The 20,829-nt window shown below is 36.4% G+C and overlaps 3 protein-coding genes across 4 annotated transcripts; 2 read left to right on the forward strand and 1 right to left on the reverse strand.

Annotated features, from left to right (window-relative positions):
• Window positions 1-192: 192 nt before the first annotated feature.
• LOC103953379 (DET1- and DDB1-associated protein 1) lies at window positions 193-3,228 on the reverse strand. Its single transcript, XM_009365117.3, has 4 exons — window positions 2,959-3,228; window positions 989-1,049; window positions 644-705; window positions 193-503 (listed from the first exon to the last, which is right to left on the reverse strand). Exons 1-4 carry the CDS (start codon window positions 3,040-3,042, stop codon window positions 414-416), a joined length of 297 nt encoding a protein of 98 aa, XP_009363392.2. The 5' UTR covers window positions 3,043-3,228; the 3' UTR covers window positions 193-413.
• Window positions 537-17,059, forward strand: LOC103935789 (probable WRKY transcription factor 29). 2 transcript variants are annotated; one of them, XM_048589323.1, is made up of 4 exons: window positions 537-552; window positions 10,699-10,711; window positions 15,548-15,918; window positions 16,336-17,059. In XM_048589323.1, the coding sequence occupies exons 3-4, from the start codon at window positions 15,587-15,589 to the stop codon at window positions 16,952-16,954; spliced, it is 951 nt and encodes a 316-aa protein (XP_048445280.1). In that variant the 5' UTR covers window positions 537-552; window positions 10,699-10,711; window positions 15,548-15,586; the 3' UTR covers window positions 16,955-17,059. The 2 variants fall into 2 exon arrangements, with proteins under 2 accessions (XP_048445280.1, XP_048445281.1); XM_048589324.1 differs by having other exon boundaries at window positions 16,339-17,059.
• On the forward strand, window positions 4,247-7,960 carry LOC103953378 (G-patch domain-containing protein 1). Its single transcript, XM_048589322.1, has 11 exons — window positions 4,247-4,515; window positions 4,633-4,717; window positions 4,928-5,004; window positions 5,118-5,142; window positions 5,241-5,334; window positions 5,419-5,485; window positions 5,585-5,678; window positions 6,480-6,652; window positions 6,755-6,982; window positions 7,051-7,167; window positions 7,619-7,960. Exons 1-11 carry the CDS (start codon window positions 4,438-4,440, stop codon window positions 7,682-7,684), a joined length of 1,104 nt encoding a protein of 367 aa, XP_048445279.1. The 5' UTR covers window positions 4,247-4,437; the 3' UTR covers window positions 7,685-7,960.
• Window positions 17,060-20,829: the final 3,770 nt, after the last annotated feature.

Consider the following 20,829-nt stretch of genomic DNA (forward strand, 5'->3'; position numbering starts at 1 on the left):
TCCATTCCATTCCAATCCTTCCGAAATGAGCGAATTACAAGGGATAAGTTTTCTTCAAGTCTAATCCCCTTTAATCCCCTCATTGAAAAATCATTCCCCTTCTACCTTCAAAACACCTTGAATTTAGAGGGTTATCCATTCCAATCCAATCTCTATACCAAACAAACCCAATGGTGCTAAGGCAAGAGAACATAAAGCAAAGCACGTATCTAACGATTTCATTCCTTTTTAAGCTGTATAACTTGGTTTACACACACAAACGCGCAAGCATTAACCCCTTCTATCTGCGACGAGGCACACACCGTGCATCTTGACACTGACAATACTATTCACATTGATGGGTTTGCTTGAGCTTCTAATTTTCAGCATCAAACAAGTCATGCCCATTTGGTAAGTGCCAGAGGCAGTTTAGCTTATTGGGCAGTATCTGAGACAGAATACCTGCGTTGCTTGCATACAGGCTCCGGTGAGAGTTTTTCGGGCGCTGCCCTCTTTTGTCTCAACTGCAATGAAAAAGTTCGTGAAAAACTAGAAGAAAGCCTCTCTCTCTCTCATTCTCTCTCAATCATGTGTATGTATGTAAGCATTCATGTGAAAAGGGGGAAACCGGGCGTGAAGTGCGGATATAATGCTGATCACTTACCTTCTCTTCAGAATGCTGATACATGTGCCTCAAAAGGATATTCTTGGCTTCATTAGTTATCACTGCAAAGGGGTTTTGATAGGTCAATTTCACGTTGTCAAACTACACGATTTCGCATTGCCTAAAGAACATCTAGAGTCAAAACCACGTCCAGAACAGATCCACTTCCAGTTTTCAGGATTTAATTTAAAAAGCTTAACTAACTAGAATGGACCTTTCTTAAAGAGTCACAATAATACAACACGGAAAGGAAAATTAATCAACAGAAATGGGAAAAGTAGGGAAATAATAGAAAAGAATAACAATCCAGAATGAAACACTAGGGAAATGCAAATTCATTAATACCTTGATCAGGTGGCGGAAGAGTCCGGTCGTGAGTAGGATAGTAGGTTGCAGGTGTCATTTTCTACAGACAAAAATGGAAGCATTACTTAAAAAGAAGAAAAGAATGCATTTGACTTTGATCAATTTACATCATAGCATAACTCATAACATCTTCTCGTTTTCCTTTTTCCTTTTGGCTGCTAAAAGAACAAGAAAACAATAATTAGATTGATTATATCCCTTCAGTTTTTGAAGATGCATCTACGAGTACCCTAGGGACCCACGAAAGGCTATAAATATTACTTGAGCAATGAACATTCCATCCTAATCTGGGGCCGTGACCAAAAGCAGGTCCAACGGCAAAGCAGCCAGCACTCTTCAGCTGTAATTAAATTGTTTATAATTCTATTAGCAGAATATAAGCTCAAATATATACTGGTCTCGTGGTTGGAACAGAGAGATAATTTTCATTAGATAGGCTCGTTTCACCACATCAACACTAACTCAAGGCAAACAATGGCTGATACCCACCAGAATGTATGAACGTATGACTCAGAATCATCACGAAACAACCCTTTACCAAAAATCGTGCTTCTCTCTATAATTAGAGTATGAGATGTAAAGAGCACGTGTAATTTTCTCCGACTTACTATATTTTTATGTTTGTAACATTGTAACGTTTTCAGAGATTATGTCCTAGTGGCCCACAATGCCAGCTCAATTGGTTTGAAACAAATCCAAAATTCAGTTTCCAAGCTATAGCACATATCAACCATTTCCAGAAAAAGCTCAAGCACTAGATGTTTATGTTGAAAATTAAACATGGCAGTGGACAATTCATTCCGTGCCAGGCCCGATTTGTTCACACACACTTCATGTGCCCTAAAATAGCTAACCACACATGTTGGACTTAGTTCCACTATACGTGAAGGGCAATGATGAGAATATAGTAACCACACATCTCACACTTTAAACTTGAATAAGGTCTCTCCACCCGTTACCAATTGGTTTTGGTTTTGGGTTGGTTTTGACAAGAACTCGCCAATCAGAAGACAAGAAAAGCGCCTTATATCTAACAGGTTACGGGGATATTCTCTATAGCCCAGATTAAGGAAAGCAAAACTAATTTAGGATGCTCTTTAAATGCTAGTATTTCTACCTTAACTAAGAAAGCCAGTGACAGCTTCATGCAAATGGTAAATTAACCAAGTAACTTCAATCTGAATGTTAAAAATTATGAGATATTGCATAGCTATGAATTATGCTTCTGATTTCAAAATTCTTACGAACTCTATGAGAATTGAGCAATACAGTACAGTATATCGTAACTGGAACAAAGCACCAAACTTGATAATTACACTTATATAAGATCAATGCAATAACAAAGCACGAAACTTTTAGAGATCAGTGAAGTGAAACTTTTAGAGATCAGTGAAGTGATTAACAGAAATATCGTACGTAATTTAGAGCCAAATATTACAAATCACAAGCAACAACAGCTTATTGTTCATTGATCACAAAATCAAACATATAGCATAATTCAAGACGATGATCCAATTCCAAACAGTCGCACTATCTTAACCAAATATCATTAAGCCGATTTCAGGATTGTGACATTCAACAAAAGTGGTAAATTTATGACCTGAAATTCTATATTTATATTAAGCTACACACACCTTACCATTACAAAATTACAACGACATTGCTGCAACATCAATTACCATAAACATAGAAGCAAAATCTGCACAAAAATCTCCTAGTTATAATTAATTACAAAAATCACTCCAAATTTCCTATGAAATTCAAACAGGTCGCAGAAATAAACTTGATGCAGACAGAAAAACCAGAATTCCTCACCCTTAACTGAATTAAGAACTACCCAATTCAGAAAAAAATCAAGAACTTCAACAAAAACGAAATCTCTGCACGATTATTCAGCTTGAATATAGAAAAAGGGGTTTGATTCAGAATTTCAGAAAGTGAAAACTCACAGAAGGGTTTGAAGGATCGGATGGTCGGAGCTGGCTGAAGTTGTGAGGGTTGTACGACGGCCAGTCACCGAACAAAGACCCCATCAAAAATGCACCTCAATCTAGGGACACGCGGGTTCTAGAACACGCTGGCGAAGCAGAGGTGCGTCCGGTGATTGTTTGCCATGTTTATATAGGAAGGGCAGGAGGACCCTATGTCCTTTGTGTTGTGCCACCTCTCCCACCCACTGTCCTAATTTGTAAAGGATGAATAATTCTTTCATTGTTTATCGTCCTAAGGTGGTTGAGATTTTAAAAACTTTGGCTAGATTTATTTGTTGGCTCAGCTACTGACATAAATAGTACATTTGAACTCACATGCCCCTTATCACAAACTGTGAATAAGTGTTGAGCTTTGCATGACGGTATAAGTTTAAATTCTATTTCAAAATTGTAATGGCCATTTGATTTTGATTTTGATAAAAAAAAAGTAAACGGTTCAAAATTCAACAGAACTGTAGTCAATTGGTTTGGTTACAATTCTGAGTTTTTGATTTTTTTTTTTGTTTTTTGTAAATTGGTTATAAATCGAATCAAACCGACATCTTATATATTTATTTCACTTGTATAGTTCTCTTATTGGCTAATAATTAGAGAAGGATGTCGAATTTAAAGGTTGATAGAACTTTGAAGTTATTGATTCTTGAGTTGTAACTATATTTGTTGCTAAACTTTGAAGTTTGGTCACATATTGAATATAAGGATAATTTAGCAATAATGAAATTTTATGTTGTAATTGGGCTAATAAAGTCCAAAAAGATGTAAAGAAAATAATTAGTTTTGATCCAAACCGTATGAAAGTCTCACAAAATTCAAATTTTAGTTATGGTGAAATTCAACTTTCACCATTTTGGGTTAAGCAGATCATTTATGATGAAGTGGATGGGCTTCAGGAAAATGAATCGGAGTTCTTTGCAGAGTAGAATCATGCATTACCAGACACGAGATAGATATTTCAAAAAACAAGACTTTTCCGAATAAGCCAATTCGTTTGGAACCCTGCTGATCCACTTTTTTGTATTCAAATTTCAGAGACCAACGTATACTTTCACTTCGAGAGTTATTTGTAGATGAAGAGATGTCAAAACCTTATTTAGGGGGTGGAAAAGTGAGATGTGAGTTGCGAATAAAACCCGTTCAGAAATTATGAATTATGTTCCAAAACCATATTTGAATGCCAAACGGCCCAAACCTTTGTACCTATATTTTGACTCGCGAGTCCGAAACCCAACCCAAACAAGTTGGATAACCCGAAACGACCTCGTATTGTGTTCCACCGAACACCGCACCATCGCAGTCCCCGAGTTCCTCCGTTAGGTTTGGAGCTTTCGCTCCGCAACTTCCTTTTTCTCTTTACTCCTCGACACCCGGAACAAAAACAGAGACGGCCGCAGATCGTGGCTGGTGGGTCGCCGGAATCAGAGAAGCAAAACCCTAACCATGGCCGCCCCCGAAGCCCCTCTCTGTTACGTTGGGGTCGCCAGAAAGTCTGCCGCTTTCCGCCTCATGAAACAAATGGTGCTCCCCTGCCTCTCTTCAGTATAATCCCACATGCTCTTCAAATTTTCTTTTCCATTTTAATTGGGCTTTTATTTTTACTGAAGTTAATTACTAATTGGGGTTTTGTAAATATAGGGATGGGAAGAAGGAGAAGGTCTTGGGAAAGACAAGCAGGGGATCAAAGGTTACGTACGAGTAAAAAACAAGCAGGACAATGCTGGTTTGTCCTATCTCTTTCTATATATACATATACATATACGTGTTTGTGTTTATATATATGTTATCATTTCAATTTTCTGCTTGTTGAGTTGCTTGTTTGAAGTAAGAAATTAACTTGGAAATGGCAACTTTTTTATTTATTATTATTTGGTTTTTGGTGAATGGAAACAAAAAAATTGTAGGTCTGTGTTAATATGATTGTATTGAATAGGTGTTGGTGTAGAGAAGCCTAACCAATGGGCATTCGATACGACTCAATTCGATAGCATCCTCAAAAGATTGAAAGTTGTAAGCTTTTTACATTTTCTTGAAACCTAATTCAATCAATTTCAAGTATGCTTTAATCTTTCCCGACGTGTGGCATATGGTGTTTATTTGTTAGTTTTTCTTTTGATTGGCAGCAAGCAGCGCAACCCAGTGATGAAGGTATGTATGTGCCGAGATTAACTAGGGTATTGTATTTGAGGAATGTGAAGAATTATGATATGGTAGTTTGAGGAGTATTGTCTTTGTTTGTCTTATAGTTGGTGAGGCGAACGCTACTCAAGAGGAAAGTGATACTGAATTGCCTCGTGATGTTAAGGAGCCAGTTGCCAAGGCTACTCGACCACAGGGAAGGTTGGTTTTTAATTCTTTGGAAATTATTGATTTTTCATTACTAGATGTTTTATTGATTTTCTGCCTGTTGTCTATGAATATCAGATATAGGAGAAGAGAACGAGGAAAGCTTGTCAATGCTTATTCTTCTAAGGATATTGAAGGAATCCTTGTAAGATTTAACTACTGAAAAATATTTCTTGCAAAATGAGTAGTCAGAAGGGAGTGCATTTATGTCATTACTAACCGTGGTGTTACATGCATGCTGCAGGTCAGAAGGGCAGCGTCTCCAGGGATTAATTTCGATCTGGATGGAGAAGTAGAGTCAGACAAGGCATCTGAGATTCAAGTTATTTTCCCTGAAGGTAATAACCTGGAGTAGATTTACATAGAAGGAAGTTAAGCATTTAGTAGTTCAAATCATGAGTTGACTCCTACGATCAATGGACCAGATACCTGATTGTTTGTTTTTATTACCATGATACCTGATTCTTTGTTTTTATGCATAAACATAATCAATTCGGTCGTTGTGGTCGGACTCTATTATGGATTTCTGACCACATTCCCCATAGGACCCTCTTATCTCTTCCTTCTCTGAGCTCGGGGCTAGGAAGGGAGACACCCAAGGCCCAATCAAATAAAATAAAAGTTTAGGGTTATCCATGAAACACCACCACGGAAACTCTTATGTTAGCCATACTTTAGTAACCTTTGTTGAGGCTGGAGAATGCTCTTTAAGGTGACCCCATAATATTTATTTTGTTGAGCATCTACAATTTAATGGTAAATTAGATAGAACACCTCAGCAACTATAAGTTTAAGAGAAAAACACTTCAAGAGATCAATGGTAGAACAACCCTCATTTATCTACTTGTCATGCTACTTATTCGTAGTTGTCAAATACCTTTGGTGTTATGAAGTAAATTGGGCTTTTCTCTAAAATATTGAGTTTGAAGTGTTTTTCACTAAACTGTGATGTTATAAAAGGCTTAAATATGAGCAGCCCACAATTTACCATCACGTTCTACTGTTTTAGTTTAGGCTAGATTCTTCTGTGTTAAAAGAAAGTAAATCTTTGTATGAAGTTTTATGAGATTTTTAATGGTTGTGCTTTTTGGTTGCTTGCTTGAACCATTGTTTTGTGTAATGATCTTATCACGTTACAGGAGAAGCATGCAAAGAAATTCCTTCAGATTGGTGGGGCCATAAATATGGGTTTACCCGTGGAGGTTTGCTTGGAGCAGAGATGAAAAGAAGAAAATTAGAAATGTCTGAAAATGGTAATGAGAGAAAAATGTTTTACGAGGATGATCAAGTAAATCTTTACAATCTTGTTCAGGTAGGTACTTTCCTGGTTGGATCCTTTTTCTTTAACATGCATTACTTAAAAGAGTTGCATTATCGGTAAGACCATCTCTATGTGCGCATCTTATGTTTCCAGGATAAATCCACAATGGGAAAGCAAGGACTAGGCATCAAGGACCGGAAAAAGAAAGTAGCCGGTTGCTACTTTGAGGGGAAAAGGACCTCATTTAATGATAGCGATGATGAAGATTCTACTGATCTTGGTTCCCCTGTGAAACAAAAAGAAGATGACTTGTTGAAAATGGAAATTAGCAATGAACCAAAAATGAAGCTAAAAAAGCTTTGTAAACAGCTCGTTCGTCAGGTGAGTCCTCCAAAATTGCACTTGTGATTCGCAGAATTTCTCCGGCACTAATTCTATTCCATGCCCAGGCACCTGGAGAGTCACTGAAGCTGAAAACGTTGAAAGCTTTGATCGATGAACATTCATCTTCTGTTTTCTCGAACTTTTCTTCAAAGAGAGATGCTCTTGCTTACTTGAGACAAAAGGTATGGTCTCTGTTTTTGTTTGAGCTAAGAAATATTATGGCCTCGTTTGGTGGTTAGTATTGGATTGGATTGGATAATTCAAAAGAGTCAATGTATCTTGAAGCGGGAAATGGATGTCATCTTCTAAATCTGTCCAAATTGAAATTAGAGGTTGGATTAGAGATAGAAGGAAACTTTGACTAGATTTTAAAGTTGACATCCATTTTTTGCTTCAACATACATTGAATGTAGTGGCTAATCCAATCCAATACAAGCGAACAAAAACGAGGCATAGAATGCTTTTATAAAATCCTTGGACCTCGTAAAGTTGCACTTATCTCACTATTATTGAGGGGGTGCTCGGTCAGCATGCCCTTTCTGAATTTGGAGTTTTTTATTTTTTTTATTTTTCAGTTTCTTGTCTAATTTTTTGTGTCTATGCAAGCAATGAATTTGTTGATTTTGTGTGCAGCTGGACGGCAGCAAAACTTTCATGGTGGAAGGAAAAAAAGCTAGTCTCAGGTCGAGGAGGGGCTGAAGATTTTGTTAAAGAATATTGAGAGGTCATTCTTTTTCTTAGCCGATTTTGAGATTTCTGCATCGTGATTCGTACATTTGCAGATAAGTCTAGTTCACAATTAAATTCATATAGGGATCACCCGGAGTAGTTCTGTTGTAGTAAAATCAAATTGTCATTTGTACTTCTGTTGATTCCATTTTGGTGAGAGGATATGACTATTGTAAACATTATTTGTAGAGTTGTTTTCACATTGTTATGATTGTTAAATAACATAAGAGTATGCAATTCGTTTTTTTTATTTTTTATCAGTGATTTCGTTGTCATTCGCTTTCTGTTGTCACCATCTCAAGGCTACAATGCAACCCAAAGCCTACACTTTACATGGCTAGAAGTGCCGAGTTACAATGATAATTTTGGGCTTTCTTGGCAATCTGGAGATCCTTAGGTTTCAGTGGAACTAAAGCTTGTTCGGGTATGAGCTCTACGTCTTCGCCTCGCAGACTTAGCCACTTCACGTTGCAAGCTAAAATACACCATAAACGGATCGATCTTTGTAAGTTTCAACGTGAGAACAAATTGTAATTCAGCAGCATATTACACAGGAAAATACCGCACCTGCAGCCCTCCAGGCCCATCCCTATGCTTCCGAACTTTGAAGCTGCAGAAAATAGGTAACCCAGCCGGGTTCCTTCAAAAAATTTCCATGATGATTTATGAACTCTCTTGGATCCTGAAATGGTCCCATGATTTCGATGAAGATTATGATGACGCTTGGAGCTATGTTCCTCAGCTAGAGACAAGGATTTATGTTCGTTGGTGGGCAAGTTTAATCTAGAACACCTGAAGCCTCATTCCTTTTAGGTCAGAAGAATCACGTATGAAAGAACTCGTAATGATAAATCATCTCTACCGACATCAAATACTCTCTTAAAAGCTGAAAAACTTAAGTCTTTAATTGAGCATTCTAGCTCATACACTTCTAAAGCAGATCTGGAAAAAGGTCTTACAACTTCTTGACCTCAATGATCTGGATGAAGAAATGACTTCAGCATCCACGTCTTCCTAGCAACAGATGGAAGAAGACATTGCAGAAGATAATGGAAATTATTGTTATGGGATTCTTCCGTCCATTCCTCAAAGCAAAAAGGAGTCTAGATGTCTCCTTTCCAGCTCTTACAAGTCAAGAGAAATAAGAATTATTCTATTTTTTAAATAATTGGCTACTTTTCCTGTAGTTATGAGCGTTGGTCTAATCCTTTAAATAATAACCTTTCCCCTTGCATTGAAGATGAGTCAGATTCACTTCATAAGGTGAAGACGCCGCACACTGTGCAAGGCTGCTTATGGTGACCCTCTACTTCAACAAGATTTGAAAGTTTTGTAGTTCATCGTCTTGTTTCTAGTTTCGTTATTTAAAGAACCTTGCTGCTCAGTTGTAACCAAGCTTTTCTTCAGATTGTAAAAAATAAAAAATAATTATAGTCTAAAGTGTGAGCGTGCAATTCAGTTCAAGTGTGAGATGCTTCTGCCCTTTTGTAATGACGTTGTGTGTATTACTCTCATTTGAAAGATTAATTATAAACGTAAGTTTGCCTTATGTTCTTTATCTCCTTAATTTCAGCAGCAAATTATCCATTACTTATCTGTTTATTATACTATTATGTTTATACATATATGCTTGGTTATATTTCATCTCCTCAACAAATTTAGTAATGAGCATAACGACCTTATTGTTCCAATGGAGGGAAGAACCTACGATTAGCTTTTAGGGAAATTTCCAAACGAGCAATTTCAACGAAATCTTTCAATTTCTTATTTTACTATGTTCAACTATATGTATTCCTCTATCCGTAGATTACATTGAATGTACAAAAATGGCTATAACAAAATTTCTGTTATTCGTATTAACAACTACTCTAGGAGGAATTTTTTATGTGGTGTTAATGATTTAATAACTATTTTTGTAGCTCCAAAATGTTTCAGCTTATGCTTCTACCTATTATCTAGATATACCAAGAAAGATGTACGATTTAATGAGGCTACTACGAAGTATTTACTCATGGGTGGGGCAAGCTCTTCTATTCTGGTTCACATTTTCTCTTGGCTATATGGTTCATCCGGGGAAGAGATTGAGCTTCAAGAAATAGTGAATGGTCTTATCAATACACAAATGTATAATTCCCCAAAAATTTCAATTGCGCTTATATTCATCACTGTAGGAATTAGGTTCAAGCTTTTCCCAAGCCCTTCTCATCAATGGACTCTTGACGTATACGAAGGAGTGTGGTTCGTTCGATAAATTCCTACCTCTCAATCTCTGAGATGTTTGGATTTTTCAAAACTCCATGAACATGCAGAAGAGAAATGCTATCCCTACTTGGACCAAGACATAACTTTTACTTGTTCAAATAATAATTAAGGTGAAGCAAGGTCAGGAACAACGAATCTCTTTATGATAAAGAGATTCATTTTGCAAGCTCGTTATTACAGGTAATTCCTACAAAGGATCGGACTAATGACGTGTACAATGCTTGAATTCTTGATGTAAATGCTACATAATTGGTTCTCATCTTTTAGAGACTATGAGTGTAAGACAAGCATCCGTCGATAAAAGGATCACCCTAAGATATAGATAGATATTATATATATATATATATATATACACACACATATATATATATATATATACATATATATATATATATATATATGGGGGAATAATCTATGACAGTAAATATGTAAATATTAGACACTAGGGGTCGTTTGTTTGACCTCCTTAGCTAGGATTGGACTAGCTAAGACTAATAACCCACGTTTGGCATGGCTATGGACTAAGTTAAATGGGACTAGCCCGGACTCGCATGGACTACGGGCCTTGTTAAGTCGTCCTAATTAGTCCGACCCAGAAGCATGGGATTGCTAAGAACCTTAATACGCTGCTTCCCTCGGCGTCTCCTTCGAGTGAATTGATGGGAGTGAACCGTTCTTTGTCAAAGCTATTGATCCGCCGGTGAGCTTCTAGAACAAGTCTCCTCTCTCTCTCTCTCTTGGATCGATATGGGATTGGGGGATGAACTTGGTAATTAGAGCTGCTCATGAACTTGGTTAATTTGCCTTAAAAATTGATAATTATTTCTCTTGAATTGAAGAAGAACCGTCTGGCTGTTCTGTTTTTCCATGCTGATGTTGTGCCCATTGGATGCAGTCAAGAAATTCCAATAAAAATTTTCAAAGCTCATGCTGAAGCTCTGCCATGGTAGCTTGACAACTGTGTCCTATTTCTGATGGGTGAGTGGGTCGGCGCACGGAAGGGCTGAAAAAGCACTGCCCAGATGAAGATTGAAGATGATGGAGCAAATTGTCAAATTCCGATTTCATCAAGAGGATAAAACCGTGGTGTTCTACGGGATTTGATCTTTTATTATTTATTTTTTAATTAGTTTTTAGTTTTTCTTTTGTAAAGCAAGTGTGGATTAAAAATGAAAAAAATTAAAAAAAAAAACGATTTGAGTCCTATAATAGTTTAGTCCGACACTGTACCAAACACTTCACTATTCTTATCCTGTTTAGTCCAAGCCAAGCTAGCCCGGCTTAGTCCCTAATGCTAGTTCAGTCAAAAATAGTCCGGTGCAACAAACGCACTCTAAGTTTAAAACTATTCGATTTATGAATATATAAAGACTTAAAACTTCGACGATCAGATTGTTGTAAAAAGATGTGATGGAGTGGGCCATACTAGTAGTCCCCGTTCTTGTAAAAAATATGATCCCTCTCCTTAAAGCAACCTATGTATAAGTTATAACATAGTGATAGAAACACAAAGGGTTGGGGGGTCTCGTTGAAAGAACCAAATAGGTTACGTATTAGGAGTTACCCACTCAAGAAAAAAGATTTATTTTAATTGCCTTATCTTTTAAAGTTTTCCTTCAGAGGGACCTGTTGCAGATAACTGCGATGGACGACGGTGACATGAAGCAAATATACAGTTTATGTAAATAAGCCGTCAGCCCTAGCTAGCTAGTTCTGAAGTAAACTAATTATTCAAACAAAGAAAAGATCTCACTTCATAACAATTCATTATTCATTACATTACTATATCTATATATATATATAGTACAATTGGATACGAGTAAAGACTAGTTCAAACTATACGACCAAAAAAACAGACTAGTTCAAACTAGGGTTTCTCAAATCCCAGCGAGCGAGTCCTTTGGTCCTTGCAATCCCGCGTGGTACACGTAAATAGTCTACAAAACCAAAAACCAAAAACCAAGAACGATTTTTCCAACTAAATTCCTAATTTCCTAGGTAGCTGCGAGTTTGGTAGGAAAAGGATAACCCTATATACTAAAAGCCAAAAGTAGAATTTTGTAACAATGAAATAATATGATCATGACGGTGGTCATACACAGTGATGGTGGACCAAATTACAAGTAGCCAATGTTCTTCAACTATCTTCCCTCAGCTTGACTTTTACTTTAGCCAGTTGCTAAGGTATGGTGTGAGTCATTTTCATGGCACAAGTTCGCTCATCACATCATTTTAGATTATTAATATTAAGTCGTGTAAAATTTCTTTATAAAACCTTCATTATTAAATTAGAAGACTACGATGACAATGAACTGATTCCACGTAAATTCTTGTCTTTGATGAGGTTTCTTTCCTATCCTCCATAACTCGTTTCTTTTTGGAGATCTTTTGTATGATTGCCACTCGAATGCCCATGCCTGGGGAAGGAGCATATATATATATATATATAGGGTAAATATTTATCAGTCCTGCAAGTTGCAAGCATTGGTTTCAAATTTCTTGTTGGATGACTTGGGACATCTTGTCTTTGTAAGAGCAGTTCCACCCCTAAGATTTTGCGCCAGCACCCAACACATTTATCCACTTAAGTGAACAGTAATATACTCTAGTAAATAGTAATAGGCTAAAACATCTCCACCCTTAAAAAAAATAGCCTAGTAAATTTATTAAAATATTATTTTTATTATTATAAAATAATAAAAAATAATATTTTTATTTTTATTTTTTGACTTTATAAAAAAAAAATAATATTTTTATTTTCCCATCTTCCACACTTCCCTTCCCTTCCATTCCTGCACGCCATCCACCCAGCACAGATAATCCATTCCCACCGCCGCCTCCAAACCTCCTTTGACGCCGTTGCCCTCCTGTCCTTCAAATCCCAAGCCAACCTCAACAACAAGCTTCTCTACACCTCCTGTCCTTCAACGCCGTCGCTTCATCCTCTTGCATCTCCACACCTCCGATGCTGTCGCTTCGTCCTCCCGTCCTTCTCCCTCCGTGACTCCTTCCCTCCCGACACCCTCTCCCGCCTCGACTAGCTCCACTCCTCACCTCCACAACAACGCCCTCTCTGGCGCAAGGAAAAAAAAAAAAAAAAGGCTAACATCATATGCCGTCCGACGCCACGCTGACGTTAGATCGACCGGTCTCAAGGTCTGTCAATTTTGTGCTGGCCTGGAGACCAGCTTGGGCTGGGTGCCAGGCAATGGAACGGGCTGGAGTGGATTGGCTGAGTGCCAGTCTTGTTTTTTGGCTGAGTGCCGGCCTAACCACCTCCCGGTGGAACTGCTCTAACGTGTACTGTAGGTTCACCCTCCAATTAATAGACGTGGATAATTTTGAACAAAATAAAGATAACTAGCAATATAGAACTAGGTTATAGGAAAACAAGCAATAAGTGGTGTGAGGTTGTATAGGTAAAAGAGTCTCACATCAGTGCAAATAGAAATTTTGTAAGAGCTTATAAAGAGGTTGGGCGACTTCGTGTACTTCCAATTTGTTTTATGGTAGAAACTCAACTTTCTTCATAGTATTAGGATAGATCATCTCACGTTTGAAGCCCAACAACTACACATGCTACACGTCTTTATGTTGTCTACAAATTAATTTGGCTTGAACCTAATCAGTCCAATTATATTGTTGCGGTCCATTGTATTAAATAGCAGCCATGCAGACAAGGTAATAGGGTATGAGGTTTTGCTATTTTGCCTCATATGCTCTTTTAAACGGTTCGATGTAGTAAAACCCTTTTAAGGGGTTTTTGATCTTCATCATTGGTATTAATAGGCTTAATTTTGATAAATTTCTTCCACATGTTTGATATCTTCATCGTTGGTATTGTTTGTTTGTTAAGAGTTTTGTTCCTTTGTTAATGTTAAGGTAGTGAACTTTCACCACAGGTTTGATTGGTGGGGAACCTTCACCACGAATATATGGCTTGAAGATGTTAATGAACCAGTGATGAAGGGTAGTGGACCTTTAGTTAGGTCCATAATGTCAATACCTCTGATGGTTTACATATCTATCCATGTGGTTTATAAATTTGAGTGCTGTCCGAAGTTATCATCCTACTTGGTGTCAGTTGGTGGCTGTGTTTGAACTAATTGTAAATTTTTTTCCATGATTAATTACCTCATGCAAAGGTCCAAATAATAGTATACATATCAATGCCTACAATTTCTCAAAAGCAAACATAGAACCAAAAGTGAAAGTATATGGAGTAAATAACATAAGCATACCCAAAATTAGGGGTGCATTAATTTGCATAAGGTTATACATGGTATTGAAAAAATTGTAAAAACACAGCCTTAAAAATAGGCCGACTCATCATAAAATAAGAAAGTTGTGTAATTGGATCAAAAGTCAATGAACCTAAATTGATAAGCGAAATTTCAAGGATTAAACCTAATAATTGACTATATATTACATCTACGGCAAAAGATCCAATTTTTTTTTTTTTTTTACTAACCATTACTAATTAATTTTAAAAAATAAATAAAAATACATGACCAAATTGTTGTAGAGAAAATTGTGCGAGAGAGAGATGGAAGAAGGAAGCTCATAACTTGTTTTTTACTGCAGGATAAGATGGGAGCTCACAACTCGTGTTTTCCTCTGTGTAGTGAATTTAAATTAATATTGATCCTTCTAGGGTTTAAAAATTTCTTAAAAAAATAGAATAAGTACATGAGCCTAATATGATGGACCATGTTTAATCCCCTACACAATTACACATACATACAAGTATTTAGAAGAATGAATTGTTTGGCAAAATTGAGTGAGAACTTTATTACTTGACTTAGAATTGGGGACCAACAAGATAGCCTCTCATCCCAGCCAATGCTCACAGTCACATTTATATGCCCATACTAGATGACTATGACACAAAGCTTCTCAACATTTATTTCCAAAATTAGTTTCTTTTCGTAATCTTCTAAGTTTTCATTTAAGTTCACATGGGCTTCCATATCCCAAAATAACTTATCAAGAACTTCACTCTATCTCACCAGAAAAACCAAAAGAATTTAACTCAATTCTGAGAGGTGCATTCGCAGCAAGTTGCACGTAAAGAAAAACTTTGTTAATATTCGTATGTGTTGAAAATTTCCCAATTTATATTATTTGACCAGGACAATTAACAAAATTTTACGCCAATTTATCAGCCTTCGCGCCCGACTTACGGAAGAGTGCCGACCGTGAAGATATTATACAAACAAAACAAAACCCCTCCAAATTATTGCTCCTGAAAATATGAGACGATAACTACTAAACGCAGTGGCACACGCACAAAAAACGTATCATGCTCGCTCAGTTTTGACATCTATAATTTCTTAGTTCCTTATTGGCTGCTGGTGATGCCAAAAGCCAAAAGTGTCCAGTTGTCAAATGGTTAAATAGCGAGTGCACAAAAAAACCATTTGACTTTGTACAAAAGTCAACCCAGTGAGAAAGCATTTTGGGGTTCAGACAATCTCAGTCTCCTCCTCAATATATAAGAACAAGCCTGGCGGATTTCTTCTCATCATCTTTCTTTACAATCCAAAGTCAGCTGCCTAGCTAATACAAGCATCTCTCTCTCTCTCTCTCTCTCTCTGAGATATTGTATGCATGGAGAACTGGGATTTGCAAGCTGTGGTAAGAGGGTGCAATAGCAATATTGATGAAGTCATAGAGGACTCCCAAATACCATATTTCTGTGCTCCTTTAAGCTTTCAAGAAGACAACGAACTGTTTGCTGCTAAATTTCCACAGGCCTTTGAAGCAACAACAACTTTAGATGAATTGGAGGAGCTTTACAAGCCTTTTTACCCAGTTTTTCAACTTACAACCCCACCAACTATTCTTACCTCTTCCATATCTGTCCCCCAAGAAATCATCACACAAGCACCCAAGCTGATAAAAAACATGGAGGAATCAACACCTGTTCGTAAAAGAATAAGGTTGGTTTTATTTTTTATTTTTATTTTATTTTTATCTAATTTCCCCTTCGCATAATTAGTATGTATCTAACTCTATCATGGTATGGTATGATATGGAAGGAACTTATAACCATGAAATCGATCGAATTGATAATTAGATTATAGATTGTAAGTTCAAAACCCTAGCCCATTCCTATTTACGAATTAATCCTTTGATTCGAGTTATTATAAGGGATCTTGAATTAATTAAGAAATAATTGTTGTGCTGCCAACTGGTTAAAGAAATTAAATATATCGGTATCTTACTTGTTAGAAATAAATGAGATTAAATTTTTTTTAATTTTTTAATTTTGATTAATTGATTCAAGATTAATAAGTTTTCCAAAAGTTTAATGTTTTTAATTTAGTTTTTTTATTATTTTCAAATGTTAATTTCAGCAGGAAGAATCAGAACAAAAGGGTTGTGAAAGAGGTTAAAGCAGAAGATCTCTTTTCGGATGTGTGGGCGTGGCGTAAGTATGGGCAAAAACCCATCAAAGGATCGCCATATCCGAGGAGCTATTACAGATGCAGCAGCTCAAAAGGATGTTCAGCGAGAAAACAAGTAGAAAGGAGCTGTTCGAATCCTGAAACGTTTATCATAACCTACACTGCAGAACACAACCATATTCATCCAACTCGTCGAAACTCTCTTGCTGGCAGCACCAGAAGCAAGTTCCTTTCATCTAAAAACAAGGACAAGTGTGGTAGTTCTTCGAATTCTCCAGCTACGCCTACTATTGCCGCATCCATTGAAGATGATCGTGAGTTTGTGGAAAGCGTGAGTATTAATGCTGTAAAAGTGGAAGCAAAATTGTCGGAACAGGATGAAATTAGTAAGGAAATTTTTTTGTTGGATAGTACGGTGAATGATGAAAATTTCCCAAGCTTTGAGGATTTGGATAGAAAGTTGGAACCAGTCATGGATGGTTGGTTTTCGGATGAATTTTCAGACAATTTTCCAAGTCCTTGGTTCAATATTAAGGGTCACTCTCATACTGTAACCGGTGCTTGCTGATTCACCAGAAGTCATTCATAAGAGAGTAACATTTGTTGTATATCAGCAATTTGTATCATCACTATCTCTTCCCAGCCTTTCCAAATTTTCTTTTATTTAGGTCTAGCTTTTTACAGACAGCAATATCATACAGCAGATGCGAGTAGCAAGTCAACAAAGTTGATGAGTTCAAACTAAGTTAGCCGGGTTTTTTTTTTCCTTCCTAAAAAATGTATTTATAAACATAAAATTGTAACTAATCTCAATAAAAAAGTGTATTAGGTATACAGTTCATTTTCAATTAATTGGTGTTCTTAATGCACCATCAACGTGGATTTGATTTCTTTTGGAGGAATACTAATTAACCACAGGTTATTATATTTTAATAAGACAGGATAATCATCATTAATTAGTAGGCATATAATTTAATAGGATTTCTCTAGCACACAAAAGGAACTTCTGGTATTTGATTTAGATATCAATTAAGTGACAGCTCCTGCAAGTGTACAAAGGTACAAAGATTTCTTCACTCGAGTGTAAAAAAAGCTACAGTTCAGGGATTAGGGTTAGAAATAGGATAAGTACCATGGATTCGATGCCCGTGAAGTATTAACTACATTTAAATACGAGGCACGTAAAAGATTACTTTGTAGACACAAATTAAACCACATCTCACGAATTAGCTTAAGCAATTTATGATATTTTATTAGAATGTCAATAACATGCTATTTTTTTTAAATAGAGCGGTAAATTAACAAACAATGTCTATTAATTATGCATACTTAATTATCATATCTTTTGTTTGACAAAAAAAATTATCATATCTTTCAACAAGTGGCCTTCTACCACAGTGGTGAAGAGAAGTGTTGTCCTTGCACCACGGTGTAAGTTCAAATTCTATCCGCTTTCTAGTCTAACATATAATCTAACAAATCTATAATTTGAAAAAGAAAAAAAAGAGGTTAAGTTATCATATCTTTCATTTCTGGATAGAGTAACAATAATTGATTCAATTCTAAATTAAAAAATAAAAAATAAAAATAAAAAACAATACTGTTAGGCTAAACCCTAGCACCGCGTGGTTATTCAGTCCTCCAAACCAAAACCAGTAGCTTTCGTAACTAGCACACTAGATACATTTATATATGCTTGTTAGAGAGGGTATATAACAAAAGCCAAAGGAAGGAGATTTTGTGAAATCGATGTCATATATCTTCATGGTGGTGGCCACGGTCGACCCCAAACCCTAGCTAGCTTGTCCTCCCCCTCCATTTAACGTAACCAAACAGATTCTTTAATTGTGGAATTCGTGGGGGTCTTTGTATTACAACTCAGAAGCTATTCTAGCTAACCCGGCCTAGCGGGATGCAAGATGCAAGTTGCAAGTATAGTGATTGACTTTTGATTCTTTGACTTTTCAATTAAATGAAATCCCCTGTACTCACCGTGTGGTGCGCGCTTTATTCTTCCCTATATTTAAGACCTGGATTTGAAGCGACCTACCCAACAATTCTGTTAGCCTTGCCACAATCTTAGAAGCACCTCCAAGAGATGATGTAAAACAACAAAAAATTTATTTTAAAGAGTCAAATTTTAAAAAACACATCTCCAGACTCTATAAAAAGTTTCTATTTATTTTCTAGGAAGAAAAAAAAAAAAAAATCTGTTATAGCAAAATGAACAATCACTCTTTAAACTAATCTGACAAGGAACCCACCATTGACTTATCTCCATAACGAAATTGGATACCCAACCAAGACCGCCCGCATCCGTATCGATTTTGGTGAGATCTGCAAATGCCAATAGCTAAGTAAGGCGGAGCCACCACAGATCGGGCAACATAGCTACATATTTGACCGAGGAGAACAAATCCACCATGGAAACTAAGCCATAGGAGGTGGATTCAAGTGATCTGACCCACCAACAACCACATACCACTACTACAAAAAACACTTTGCATAACGAAATAAGATTTGTTGTGCGAAGTAAGATTTCGTAGCTCAAAACCTTTTGCGACGAAATTTTTGTCGCGCAAAGCTCGTGAAGATAGGGTTTGAGCGACGAAAATTAATTTTTGTTGTGCAAAGGTACTTTGAGCGATGAAACATTTCGTCGTGCAAAGTTTTTGATTTTTGATTTTTTGATTTAATTAAATTAATTTAATGTTTTGCTCGACGAAATATTTGGTAGCGCAAGATTTTGCGCGACGAAAGTTTTTGGTTTTAATTTTTTATTTAATTAAATTGACTTTTTTATTTATTATTTCTATTATTTAATTTAATTATAGTTATTGTTTGTGTGACGAAATATTTGGTAGTGCAAGATTTTTTGAATTTTGAATTTTTAAATTTAATTTAATTGTATGACTTTATTTTTTTAATTACTATAATTAAAATTGACATATAAAAAATAGTGATCAAATTATCCATAATATACATTTTATTCAAAATGTACATATAAATTAACAAATTACAATAATAAAATCCTAATACAAGTCTATTGTGTTGGTGGTGGCAGGGGATATGGTCTGATAGCGTCATTGACACATCCCGACCTGCATTGTCCACTAAGACTCCGAATTGAGATGTGTTGGTTGATACTTGGAACGTGACGAAGCCATAAAGTGTGGTGATGTGGAATATGTGAATAAATTTAAACCTAAAAGTGCCTAAACACGAGAGTGCGCTGTGAGCGGGAATGACCCCATTTCACACGTGACATCATAGCATAAGTAAAGTACAGTAAAGTGGATTGAAAATCATACCGTCGAAGGTAATCTTCAATACCAAGACTTGCCACAAATCCTCGTCGAAACGAAAACTCTGCTACTAGAACCTGGAGGGATAAAAACAAGAGTGAGTGGGCTTGAATATAAAGCTTTAATAAAGACCTTTTAAACGATATAACCCCTCCCTGTAATACCTGTATAGGTTCTAGGAAATCATACTACATATAAGTATGAAATCAAATGTAAATCAATAGTAAATCCAAGAATATTCCAAATCACTACATATCGGCAACAACAATATAAATCAAGTGCTAATCAATCTATGGTAACCCATGAGTCGGAGTTGCCTAATGCAACCTGTACGACTCATAAATCAATCCATGATAATACCTGAGTCGAAGTTGCCTAATGTGACTTGTACGACTCATAGACAACATGTTCGACAGTGTCGGAGTTGCCTATCATTGCAACCTGTACGACAATGTTGGAGTTGCACAAAACACTAATATAGTCATGCCTTAACTCAATCATTTCAAATAATACTATAAACTCACCTGAACTTACCTATACGTTCCGCGTTCACCTTAACACTTCAAGGCATTCACAACAATTATATGTAGGTAATATGCATATGGTTATACCATAATGCAGTCTAAAACTCAACCATATCATAGTATTTTAGAATATACAAACATATATATGACATGGCATAAAATGCATAGATCAATTTAAAAGCATTTTGTGGAACTATCAATGATACATATGATAAAAGGAAATGACCTATTCACCTGAGGTCCGCGCTACGACTCCCTAGCATGAATATCGAGACGTCACGAACGATCCTCACCTAGAACAATTATTCAGTCATGTCTCAAAACTCTTATCAATAGAACACATAACTTACATAAAACACATCCCAATGATGTTCTAGAATGACTTGAGACTCATTGACCAAAAGTCAACCGTCGGTCAAAGATCAACAATATGGTCCACAACCCTACGTAACTTAATCCAAAAGATCTGCATCTTGGATTTCTGATCTGCAACTTCCAAAGATACACATTTTGCTTCTAAAACATCATACTAAAGTTTCATTACGATCCAACAGTGAGATCTCCACCAATTGCCAATTCAAGTGGCGGTCAACGTTTTATTTTACGCACTTACA

The sequence above is a fragment of a genome, unplaced genomic scaffold, assembly GCF_019419815.1.
Source record: "Pyrus x bretschneideri cultivar Hongxiangsu unplaced genomic scaffold, Pyrus_bretschneideri_v1 Contig3, whole genome shotgun sequence".
Classification (NCBI taxonomy): Eukaryota; Viridiplantae; Streptophyta; class Magnoliopsida; order Rosales; family Rosaceae; genus Pyrus; species Pyrus x bretschneideri.

What these genes read in the sequence shown, in the direction of transcription:
- LOC103935789 (XM_048589323.1), top strand. Translation starts at nt 15,587, where the DNA reads ATGGAGAACTGGGATTTGCAAGCTGTGGTAAGAGGGTGCAATAGCAAT. An exon ending in CCTGTTCGTAAAAGAATAAG is followed by an intron (nt 15,919 to 16,335) that starts GTTGGTTTTATT and finishes TGTTAATTTCAG; the next exon opens with CAGGAAGAATCAGAACAAAA.
- LOC103953379 (XM_009365117.3), bottom strand. Translation starts at nt 3,042, where the DNA reads ATGGGGTCTTTGTTCGGTGACTGGCCGTCGTACAACCCTCACAACTTC. An exon ending in CCGATCCTTCAAACCCTTCT is followed by an intron (nt 1,050 to 2,958) that starts GTGAGTTTTCAC and finishes TTTTGTCTGTAG; the next exon opens with AAAATGACACCTGCAACCTA. An exon ending in TCTTCCGCCACCTGATCAAG is followed by an intron (nt 706 to 988) that starts GTATTAATGAAT and finishes ACCCCTTTGCAG; the next exon opens with TGATAACTAATGAAGCCAAG.
- LOC103953378 (XM_048589322.1), top strand. Translation starts at nt 4,438, where the DNA reads ATGGCCGCCCCCGAAGCCCCTCTCTGTTACGTTGGGGTCGCCAGAAAG. An exon ending in AAACAAGCAGGACAATGCTG is followed by an intron (nt 4,718 to 4,927) that starts GTTTGTCCTATC and finishes TGTATTGAATAG; the next exon opens with GTGTTGGTGTAGAGAAGCCT. An exon ending in AGCGCAACCCAGTGATGAAG is followed by an intron (nt 5,143 to 5,240) that starts GTATGTATGTGC and finishes TTTGTCTTATAG; the next exon opens with TTGGTGAGGCGAACGCTACT.